At 45.1% G+C, this 12,354-nt stretch overlaps 1 protein-coding gene across 2 annotated transcripts in view; it reads left to right on the top strand.

The window, feature by feature from the left end:
* The first annotated feature begins 249 nt into the window (after positions 1–249).
* The window catches only part of ITGA6 (integrin subunit alpha 6), a 127,087-nt gene continuing 114,982 nt past the window's right edge, over positions 250–12,354 (top strand). Inside the window, exon 1 of one of the 2 annotated variants that reach the window (XM_073633888.1) lies at positions 250–827. In XM_073633888.1, the coding sequence (XP_073489989.1) occupies positions 658–827 (170 nt within the window). In that variant the 5' untranslated portion in view covers positions 250–657. The remainder of the gene's footprint in view (positions 828–12,354) is intronic. The other variant, XM_073633889.1, reaches the window with a different exon arrangement.

Raw genomic sequence — 12,354 nt, 5'->3', positions numbered from 1 at the left:
GTAAGAAAAGCTTGCAGCAGCTCATAGGTGGACTAAGGCAACCTGTAAGCAGCTCAGACACAAGTCCAATCATCTAGAAGCATGGTGTTGGGGGCTGTGGGTGAGGCTGCAGCTCCTGTACACCCAGTGCCTCCTCTACCCCTGGAAACAGGAACTGCAGCCTCACATTGGAGGATTTGTGCTACCTGAGGCCATAGACTGAGATCCTCCCCTGGCTGCCTGCCCAGACCTCTGCATTGTATGAGCCCCTCCCTGGGATGGAGATCACTCGCTGCTCATACAGGACACAGTGAGGAGTGAGTGAGGAGTGGGAGAGGAGTGAGGAGTGGGCTGGGAAGGGAACCCTGAAGAAGAAAAGAGAGCTGGCAGACAAGACTCGGGTAGTCAGGCAGGGCGGGGTGTGTGACATATAAAGAGCCCGATCCCTCCAGAGAACAAGGCTTGCATTGAGCGGAGGGGACTGGAAAGGGCACAGGGAGGGAGGGGGACCCGGATAAAAAGAAGAAGCGGAGGGGGGAGGAAGTCAGCGTGAGAACTAAGAGAGAGAGCGGAGCCACCACCTTCACCAGTACCTCCACCACCTTCACCAGTACCTCCACCACCAGCAGTACCACCACCACCAGCAGTACCACCACCACCAGCACCTCCACCACCAGCATGTCCACCGCCCGGCTCTACCTGTCCTGTGCCGCGCTCCTCTCCGCGACTCTCATCGCCGCCTTCAACCTGGATACCGACAATGCCATCTCCAAAGGAGGAGATCCCGGGAGCTTGTTCGGCTTCTCCCTCGCCATGCATTGGCAGCTGCAACCCCAGGACCGGAGACTGTAAGTTCACCACCTATCTCAGGCTCAGGTGTCGGAGGAGATCCGGACAAAGTTCATCGCTTTGCTGCTTCTCTATAGATCCTTCCATTACTGACAGCTAGAGCTGCTGCACAACTTCTTTACCTAGATCTAGAGTGTGAAGGGCAGGGTGATGGTTGGCACGGTGGTTGGCAAGTGGCAGTGCAATGGCTGTAGGGATAAAGCGGTAATAAACCCGACAATTTCATATTTTGCAGTTTACCAATCATTAATTGTGATTACTGCATTCATTTTCTTTTTTTAGGCTTTGTTATCTTTATTGTCACCTGGTGATCTGGCTAGTAGCAAGCTCCCAGCCTTAGGGGGTCTCCACTCTGGATAGAGAAGCAATGGAGGCACCCTTGGATGCCAGCATTGTTAGTTTGTTAGGTGCACTAGCAGATTTAGATGGACTTGACTAACAAATTCTGGTTTGTGTCTTTGAAAGGAGCTTTTTGGTAGAAGAAAACTAAATGCCTGTACAAAAATACTCTATATCAGGGGTCTCCAAACTTTCCAAACAAGAGTTTACTGCCCTTCAGACTTAAGGGGGCCGGACTGTGGCCAACAGGAGTAAAAAATGCCACATCTTTAGTGGGAGGAATAACGCCCCATCCTTGGTGTAAGTGGAAGGAATAGTGCCCCATCATTGGTGTCAGTGGAAGGAATTGTGCCCCATTATTGGTGTCAGCGGAAGGAATAGTGCCCCATCATTGGTGTCAGTGGGTAGAAGGATGCCCATCATTGGTATTAGTGGGAGGAAAAGTTCTCCATTGTTGGTGTCAGTGGCAAGAATTATGCCCCCATTGTTGGTGTCAGTAGGAGGAATAGTGCCCCAAAGACTGGATAAAAGCAAGCAAAGGGCCGTATCCCCTCCTGCCCCCGGGCCGCAGTTTGGAGACTACTTTTCTATATGAGTGTTTTTTTCTGCCGAGGGAACTGGCATTTTTTTTTAAACCCAGTGTGCATTGACCCCCAAAGATGAATGCCAACTAATGCTGGGTATACACTAGTAGAATTTTGTAACAACATTTTAGGTTGTAAGAACGTTCATTCACCTTTCTAATCATTGGTGGGGTCAACTTTCATTTTCAACTACCGTGATGCAGAGTGGAAAATATTTCTCAAATGTATACATTTGTACGGCTCGGTTCACATATATGCGAATCGGTAAATTGTGAACCGCATTTGATTCGCATGACGTGAACAGAACGTCTTTCAATGGGGCTGGTTTACAATGTCCGGGGCTTCCACAGTTCGTTTTTAAAAAGAGTCCTGTGCGTTTTTCAGTCTGGTTCACGTGCGATTTCAAGTAAAAATTTGCACCTGAATCACCGCTAAACCAGTGAACAAAACCACACCGGACTACTTTTAAAAACTGCGCTGAAGCCGTGGCCAGACATATGTGAACCAAGCCGAACATCAAATCCCGGATGTGATGGGTTTATATCAGTGTCTTGTACAAGGTGGTTGCTAGACTCTGGTACTCAGGACACGTGTCGCAGGACTTCTGCTGAGAGTCCCGATCTCCTGTGAGATATGGAGATGATACATTTATCCAGTTATGGGACGTTGTATAATTTATCTTCTTTTCAATTCACCTAAGGCGTTGGTGTGGTTTTTCGTTTGGTAAAGTCCATTCATTCCAAAATCAAATGTTACAAGCAGTTGAAATCTTGAATTGCTTTCAAACGTCGTTCATGTGGACTGAGAATTTTTGTGCAAATTTTCGTTCAAAATTCTACTTGTGTATACCCAGCTTTACACTTTTATAAATGAATAAAAGTTGACTATTGTAGGCACCCCTGTCAGTGGTAAATGGTTTGTCTCAACCCTCTAACTGCCACTTTGTATGGACAGCTTGGTCTGGTAAAGGAAGTTGGAAAATAACTTACTGGTTAGATCACTAGGTGAAAATAAAGGAAAAAAGAAAACAAATGCAGCCACCCATATCTAAGGATTGATAAACTGCTATATATAAAATGTTTGTTTTTGGGTTTAGTACCACTGAAATAGGGGCATTGCATGATGGGCAATTGCTTTTCCCCCCAATTTGATGGGTTTATATCAGTGTCTTGTGCGGAGTGGTTGTTAGACTCTGGTACTCAGGGCATGTGTCCCAGGTCTTCTGCTGGTCTTCTGTGAGATGTGGAGATAATACATTTTATGCATAATCCAGTTATGTAACATTGTATTATTTATCTTCTTTTCAATTCTTCTCTTATTGTTTCCTTTTTACTTTTTCTTCTAAACAGTAATACATTTTTTATATCATTTTAGCCATGTCATCATAATGTGACATTCATTTTTGTTCAGTTAAAAAGATTATATTAGTTTTAAGACTCAGACTTGATCCAAGCCAGCCATCATAGTATTTTACCAGCCCCTCAGCATTTTTAATCTGTATTCTCAGACATGCCCCCCCGATTCCGAGAACCTTAGAAACATCCCTGGTCTTGTGCACTCAGGCTGGGTTTACACTAAGGGCCCTTTCACACTGGGGCGGTTTGCAGGTGCTATTGCGCTAATAATAGCGCCTGCAAACCGACCCAAAAGTGCCGCTGCTTTCATTCCAGTGTGAAAGCCCCGAGGGCTTTTACACTGGAGCGATGCGCTGGCAGGACGGTAAAAAAAGTCCTGCCAGCAGCATCTTCGGAGCGGTGAAGGAGCGGAGTGTATACCGCTCCTTCACCGCTCCTGCCCATTGAAATCAATGGGACGGCGCGGCTATACCACCGGCAAATCGCCTCTGCAGAGGCGCTTTGCGGTGGTTTTAACCCTTTCTCGGCCGCTAGCAGGGGGGTAAAACCGCCCCCGCTAGCGGCCGCATACCGACGGTAAAGCGCCGCTTACAATAGCGGCGCTTTACCGCCTACAACGCCCCCGCCCCAGTGTGAAAGGCCTCTTATGCAATGCCAGACATCGCATGTGATTCGCACCATATTGCTGTGCACATCACATGCAATTGTCTGTGCAATGCCAATTCAGCCATACAGTTTGTATGGCTGAAATCACTTCGCATTCGGACCAAAATGGTGCAGGACCCTTTTTTTGGACTGCACTGAAATCGGAACGCATTGGTGTTCAGACCCATGCGATCCGATTCCCATCTGATTTCACGTTTTGCCCTGCATTCTGCAAACTAATTTGGGGGTGTCATTAACTGTACATTGACACCCGCAGCGGTTCGCAGAGAGCAGTGTAAACTGCCTGCCAGTCAGATGTGGGAATCCACACAGGAATCGCTGTTGGTCCGGCGTCACTGTGAACCCAGCCTTAAAGTGAATCTGCCATGAGAAATGTATGGAGGGCGCCATTGATTGCTGTTCCTATGAGAACGTTAGTTCCCTGGCTGCCATGCTGATGCTTTGGTGCTTTCTGAGCCTCTGACCCAGAACAAGTATAGAGATGAGGAATACTGGCAGTCATTTACAGTTCACCAATGACACAAAAGTATTTTCAAAAGTATACTAATCCTTATGCCGCGTACACAGGAGCGGAATTTCCGACAGAAAAAGTCAGATGGGAGCTTTTCATTGTATATTCAGACTGTGTGTATGCCCCATCGGACTTTTTATGTCGAAAATTCAGATGGACTTAGATAGAGAACATGTTCTATATTTTTCCGATGGAACAAATTCCTATCGGGAAAACCGCTCGTCTGTATGCTGTTCTGATGTACCAAAAATGACGCATGCTCTGAAGCAAGTACGAGACATTGTACATTGTCCCATGGTACGTATTGTATGTCATCACGTTCTTGACGGTCGGAATTTGGTGTGACTGTGTGTATGCAAGACAGCTTGAGCGGAATTCCGTCGGAAAAAACCTTCAGAGTTTATTCCGACGGCAAAACCGGTCGTGTGCACAGGGCATTATGCCGCGTAAACACGATCAGAAATTCTGCCAGCAAAAGTTGGATGTGAGCTTTTGGTCAGAAATTCCGACCGTGTGTATGCTCCATCAGACTTTTGCTGGCAGAATTCCAGCCAGCAAAAGATTGAGAGCAGGATCTCTATTTTTCGGTCGGAAAAAGTTCCTATCCGAAAATGCGTTCGTCTGTATGCAATTCGGATGCGCAAAAAATCGCGCATGCTCGGAAACAATTGGACGCATTGGAAGTGTTGTACTTCACCGCGTTCTTGACGGTCAAAAGTTCAGAGAACTTTCGTGTGACCGTGTGTATGCAAGGCAAGCTTGAGCAGAATTCCGCTCGTGTGTACGTGGCATTATCCTCTCATCCTGTAACTGGACAGTGAAAGGAGAAGCAGCAGACTGATGAGCTCTTCTCTCTGTTACTCTTGTCTCTAACACTGTCAGCATGCTCCTAGCAGTGCAGCACAACTGATTGGCTTCCTGTGCTGCTTCTTCTTCACCAACCTGAGCTCTGCTGTTATTAACGGAAACATCATTGTACAGTATATCTGCCAGGAGTTCAGCTTTAAGAAGGAGGTGCTTTTTTGTCCCAAGCAATGAGTATTTCTTTTCCATGGCTATAGTACAGGTTACACAATGAAATGGAGGATTTGGCTGGTTGCAGGTGAAGTGTTTAGTACTACAGGTTGCATGGGGCAGTTTCCAGTGGTTATTCTTAGTACATAATATGTCAGACAATGTATTACTTATGAGGAATTGAGATGTTATCTTCCACTGGAGGCTTTCTGTGAGCTCTCCTGCACAGGTTGAATGTAACAGCATTATTGTGGATCTTGTGTTTGAACATATGCCTCACATCGCTGCTCAGTGAACTTTGTACTTGTAGATGTTAGGTAAATGATTAAGCTGATAAATCATCTATGTGTTGCGCCCTTGCAGCCTTCTTGATTCTTACCGCAGACAGGATGTGTCGTAGCAAATGAACAATTTACTACAAGACAATAAAGTGGCAGTTACTCAGAATTGTTCTAAAATTACGTAGATACATGACAAGTGGCATTCAATCTAAACATAAATGTGAAGTTAAATGTTAAAGTTATAAATGTACAGTTAGATGTAAAATGTTGGGCACAGGTTCTCAATTAGTTTTACTTCTGCTCTAATTGGAAAAAGAAAATCTGATCAGGTCTATGCCATACAATGAATGTGTCAGAAGTACCTGACCTAAGGCCTCATTCAGGTCTATGCCATACAATGAATGTGTCAGAAGTACCTGACCTAAGGCCTCATTCAGGTCTATGCCATACAATGAATGTGTCAGAAGTACCTGACCTAAGGCCTCATTCAGGTCTATGCCATACAATGAATGTGTCAGGAGTGCAATTCGTGTTTGAATCACATGCAGTTTACTGCGCTGCTCTTGTGTGAACCCAGGCTGAAGTCACTATGACAAGCCTGGATTCACACAGAAGCAGTAGGGGAAACCACCTGCAATTTGGACAGGAATTGCACCGTATTCCTGTTCAAACCGCATGCGACTCTTTGGAGTGTGATTTGAACCCATTCATTTTGTATGGGCTCAAATCGCACCGCAATGGTATCAGTTTTAGGTATCGGAGCATGTGCATGCATACGAGTACGCATGCAATACTGATACCGATGTCAGTGCAATCTTAGAGTTTAGCAGAGATGCATGAGGCTTCAGCATTAGGGTGCAGGTGCACCATCCAGCCCCCCTGCCGGCAGCTGTTAAACTCTATGTGAGGCTGCCAACTGTTGCCGCTGGATGACACACCAAGTGCTGCTAATGTTTTATGTAGTATGTGTTGAGGGACAAATGCTCAGAACGCAAGAAATATGCATTCCGGGCATTCATCCCTAGGCACATGTTGCTCTAAAGGCTGGTAGCAGCTGTCAGACTCTCTAATAGTTTAACAGGTAGCTGACATTGGGGTTGGCCACCATGTGTGCATGCGACCTAAAACATGTTATATGTCTAAAACATGGTAGCAAGGCTCTTCATGGTAAATCGTGCACTACAAACATGTAATAATGCTCAGTGAATGAAGCCAGACCCCTTTTCACACCTGGGAGATTTGATGCCCGTTTCCCCGAAGTGCTTTACTCCCATTATATTTAGGTACTCTTCACACCCGGGTATTGTGCCACTTGAGCTTGCCTCTTAAACTACAAAAAAAGTACATGAGCTTCTTTGGGGCAGAGGTATGTGTCTGGTTCCTAGAGCAAAACAATGTTACCAGCATACCAAGGATCTCCAAAATAGGTCCTAAGCTTTCATCAGCGATCACATCATTACAGAAGATTGCAACGTTTCAGAGCCACGCAGGACCCGTTCATCAGTCACGTGACAGTCACATGCCTGATGAAGGGTTCCTGTGCGGCTCCGAAACGTTGCAATCTGCTGTAATGATGTGATCGCTGATGAAAGCTTAGGACCTATTTTGGAGAATCTTGGTGTGCTGGTGACATTCTTTTGCTCTGACTTGACACGGTTCCAGACGGTGGTCGTTCCAGCACCCACTTATACGCAAAGCCATTTTTATAGGAAGGTGTGCGGTGGGAATAGTGCGTTCGAAGTTTTGGTTCCTAGAGACTTCAATGACAGCACCTAAGTAGACAACACCTTGTAGTTCCCCTGCAGTCGCAGAGCTGTAGGTTTGCGTTTTATGGAGAAAAAATGATAACTGAAGGATGAGGATTCAGCATGCAGGCATAGGCACCTCTCAGAAGATCTATCTGTTGATGAACCACCCTTGAGGCACCACATGTCTCAGCTTGCCAGGCAGTGCCTCTGGAGCAGTGGTGCACCTACAGGGGAACCTCATGTACTAGTGATTGGCTGACAGTGGTTCATCTTTTTCCAGCACATTGTAGAAGAGTAAACATCATCAAAAATGTTAGCTAGAGAAAAAATGAAACATATAAACAGAAAATCCTATTTTGCTAATAGATTTGTTACATTGTGTGTGGCATTTGTACATGACTGTTATTTAAATAGAACTAAACATAACTGGATATTTCGTTAGAAGCAGTTTTTAGGATAAATAATTGCCTTGTTTTTTTCCAGGAAATATTTGACACTAGGTTCACACTGTAGCGGGTCCAGGAAAGCGTGTAAATTGTCTGTGTTCCCTGACCTGCAGACAACCTCATGGAAAACATGCTGTTCTTAACTGCATCACAATGTATCAGAAAATGCAGCACATTTTCAGGTGTGTCAAACCACATGATGCCAGAGCAGCCACACCACCATGCTGTGCCATGCAGCCGCATTTTAAAAAAAGGATCAGGGACTTTTTCCCTGCATTTCCCGCAGGTACAGCATCCCATTTAAATGGAGAAACTGCTGTGCCTGCGCAAAACGCGAGCTGCGTCACCGGCATAGGTGTGATTCTAGGTATACCGGTTTTCCTTTTTTTTCACTTCAGTGCTGCAGATCTCCTCCAGCTTGGTTTTCCTTTTTTTGCACTTCAGTGCTGCAGATCTCCTCCAGCTTTTTTCAGCCACTTCCTGTCTATATGTACAGTCATACCCCACTTTTAAGTACACAATGGGGTTTATTTACTAAAGCTGTAAAGTGCAAAATCAGGCTCACTTCTGCATAGAAAACAATGAGCTTCCAGGTTTTATTACCAAAGCCTAATTGAACAAGCTGGGGTTAGAAGCTTATTGGTTTCTATGCAGAAGTGAGCCTGGATTTTGCACTTTCCAGCTTTAGTAAATAAACCCCATTCGGTACTTAAAAGTGGGGTACGTCTGTACTCACTTCAGTGTCAGCTGTACATCAGTGCTCTGGACCAGATTCCTCATAGTGTCAACAATGGGCCATGCATGTGCAATGTGTGTTGGCATGGTCACTTGTAGTCTCGGCCAGGGACAGGGCGACAATGCAGGCACACAAGTGGGAGACAGATGTTATTCCATAACAGGAACTGCCTGAACAAGGAAATTCATGTCAGGATCACCAGGTATTTTTTTCAAGTTGCCTTCACACTTTGGCCTTTGGTTGAAGTGCATGCATGCTATTATTTGGTATTTAGCCGGTAATGTGCATTGTGATAAGGTCCCTTTCACATGGGCCATGATACAGACTCTCAGTGATCATTTTGGGCTCTCAAGAGTGATCCACATTTAGATTGCTTTTCAGAGGGCATTTGACAGACGTTGAGGAGGCATTATATTGCTTCCTCACCATCTTGTTTAACCCTGTAATGCTGCAGTACCACACCACAGTTGCATGCATTGCAAGTGGTTGTGGCACACTCTCATTGAACTCAATACATGAGTTTGAAAGATGGTACCACATGTCAAACTCTGCAGCCCAAGATAAAAATTCTCTGGTCACAAGGCATGACATTAAGTATGGGGTTGTCTGGCAGCGACTGCCGGGTTTAAGCCTAGTACACACTACTAGTTTTTTTTTCTACTCAGCGGGTCAAACGGAAAAAAAACTTGCAGCTCAAGTCAGAGCCACTGTACTAACAATCTGATGTTAGTACAGGTATATCCTCTGCTGTGCTATTGTTTTTTGACAGAGGGACAGCCCCCCCACCAGAACACTCTGGTCAGCGCTCTCAGCCATTGGCTGAGAGTGCTGATTGGGAGCCGGTCGGCAGACTGTTTTCAATCATGACCCTCCGCCAGACCGGCTGCCATACACACATGGGCTGAATGAACCGGCCGATGTCGCCCAACATTCAAGCCGGTGTGTACTAGGCATTAAACAGGCATTAAAAATACACCTCAACCGCCTGGTTTTACTGCACTAACAACATCCATGTTTAAGGGGCCTAAAGCAGCTCATTCATTTATTACAGGTACTTATATAGTGCAGTCAATTTTACACAGTGCTGTACATTTATACTATACATTCACATCAGTACCTGCCCTCAAGGAACTTACAATCCAAGGTCCCTGACTCACATTCATACAGTACATACTAAGGACAATTTAGACAGGAGCCAGGTAACCTGCCAGCATGTATTTGGAGTGTGGGACGAAACCGGAGGAAACCCACAAAGGCACAGGGAGAACATGCAGACTCCATCCCGGTAGTGCCGTCGTTGGGATTTGAACCACCGACTCTAGTGCTGCTAGGCAGAACTGCTAACCCTTTACAATAGGCAGCCAACAAATGATAATGGAAATAAACCCGACCTGCACTTTTTTTGTTTAACCCAGTGCACCATACCACACTCATTTGACCACGTGTTACCACAACACATAAGTGTGAAGCCAACATTAATGAAAACTTCTGATTTATAATGATTAAAACAAGCTTTGGAAGTTGATTAGCATGTTAAAGCTTATAGGAGATTTCAGTGTCTGGGTTTAGCTCTTCTATAATAATACTAAGATGACAAGGCCATGGAGATTATACACATTGCACCGGGGGGAAAGTGAAACTACTTTCTATCTAACAGGCCGAAGTTCGTAGTTCCTCAAACTTGGAGAACGCACAGGTTGCTCAGTAAGGGAGCTTGCAGTTACTTTAGGCTTTGTAGCTCCATTGTGATGGACAAATCTGTTTTCTATGGGATCCTGATTGATTCTAATCACAGCGGTAGGGTTAATTGCTCCCCACAACCCCTGCCCCCACATGCACTTTTGTCCCTGTGGGAATTCGTTTTTCAGATTCCATTTCCCCTGCCCTCAGATGGGTTGTATTGTTCTCTGTGCTTGCACTGCCCTTTCACACCCTGATGGCTTCTCTGTATGCTGACTGTCAGCTGCACAATAAAACATCGCTGTAACATTAGAAGGAAGTGGGGTGGAGCTGTTCGCAAGCCACAAAAATATTTCTGTGCAGATGTATTACACAGGTATTGTCTGTAGAAGCATTTCATACATGGCTGTTATTACAGATGTATTTAACCAAACCAGCCATTAACCCATCTAGTTGTTTGCATGACATTTGAGAAAATGGCGGCTACCTTGGGTAAGAGATTATAAAATTTCCATAAACTTTGGGATCCTTGGATCACACACTATAGGGTTGATTCACTAAATTCCAGTTTTAGTAAATCAACCCCTAGGTCTTTGGGTCTAGGTCAATTGGCTTTGGCTTGTGCTGATGGTACCAGTTTGAGAGGCTTCTGAGATCATTCAGAATTCATTGACAGGTGCATTTGTCCTGAAGTCCACCTCCTTCTGACCTGCATTTGCATTCCCATAGACATGTATGGGGTTGCAAAAACTGTTTGAAAGCCCGTTGATACAGGTGCAAAGCCTGGCCAGATATGTGGCATTCAAGCATTGCTAGAGAAAATCGGCTCTTGTATAGCATGCAGCTCAACCAATTCCATGTGTAAGGTGGCCTGGAGAGATTTTTAAGCATGTTGGGCATTATCTGACAGTGTGTCTTCCAACTGTATATGCTTCAAATATAGACACAAGCACTGTCGCCTCAGAGAACATTGACAGTGTAATGGTTTCATAGATGGCAAGATACTGCTCCTCGCACTCTGATCTTCTGTGTCCTCCTTCAACGTTCCATAAGCATAAAAGATCCATAGCTACCCTTTATCAGTAATGAGGCTGAAGTTATTTGTCTAGAACACAGGTTCCCAACCATTGTGCTGTGGCTCACAACTGGGCCACGGCCTCTCTTCACCTGGGCCTCCAACCATCTACAGATCCTTTAACCCCCCCCCCCCCCAAGCGCATCTAAGCTCCGAGAGTGGTCCTTAGTGTTCCCCACCCTGCTGCAGAGCCACCAGCAGTGCCAGATTTAGACCTTGGGGGGCACGGGGCACTTTATGTTTGGGGGCAACAATAAATTATATGACAAATAAAAAAGTGAACGGAAATAAATATAATAAACCACATTTGTTCTAAAAAAAAAATAAGGTTTCCCCCAGTTTTATTGACTGTAAGAATACATATTACATAGGTAATTGGAAATGGCAAGTCATACATCACAGTTATGCTTCACACTACAATATTTACAAAAAGTCTTTCTTTCTGCACTTAGCATCTGCAAAATCTTTAACTAACTCATCAACCTGTATCATCTTGAGGATTCTGCTCTCCACAGCCAGTAGGCACAGAGCACTTAGTCTTTCATGGTCATCGTGGTGCCAGTTTGCTGAATGACCTTTCTCCTGAAAAACTGAGACTATCATGCTCAAATATATTCTAGGAGCTACAGAAAGGTATGAGCAAGACCCTTCATCATGTAATAAAACTGCCTGTTGAGATGGAGTGAGACAGGACCAGACCTTGGCAAAGTCTGCAAACTGGACAATTTCCTTTAACGAACACACTACTGAAGTTTTGATGGAAAATATGTTTCATTTTTTATAAAGGAAATCTGGGGTCCCCTCTAGCAGGGGGACCCGGGGCAATTGCCCCTTTTGCTCCCTCCTTAAATCCTGCACTGGCCACCAGCCCTTCATAGGGTCCCCAACCTCCAACAGTGTTCCCATACTTTTATTGTGTGAGCATAAACATTTTTTCTATTGGTGGGGCATTTGGAAGAATTTACCAGATCCTGGTCTCAGAAAGGTTAAGAACCATTTATCTAGAACAGGGGTCTTCCAATGTTCTAAAGAAAGGGCCAGTTTACTGCACTGGCCACCAGCCCTTCATAGGGTCCCCAACCTCCAACAGT

The sequence above is a fragment of the Aquarana catesbeiana genome, linkage group LG06 (genome assembly GCF_042186555.1).
Source record: "Aquarana catesbeiana isolate 2022-GZ linkage group LG06, ASM4218655v1, whole genome shotgun sequence".
NCBI classification, from domain to species: Eukaryota; Metazoa; Chordata; class Amphibia; order Anura; family Ranidae; genus Aquarana; species Aquarana catesbeiana.
The sequence above is the reverse complement of the archived record's forward strand: the minus strand, read 5'-3'. Positions and strand labels throughout refer to the sequence as shown.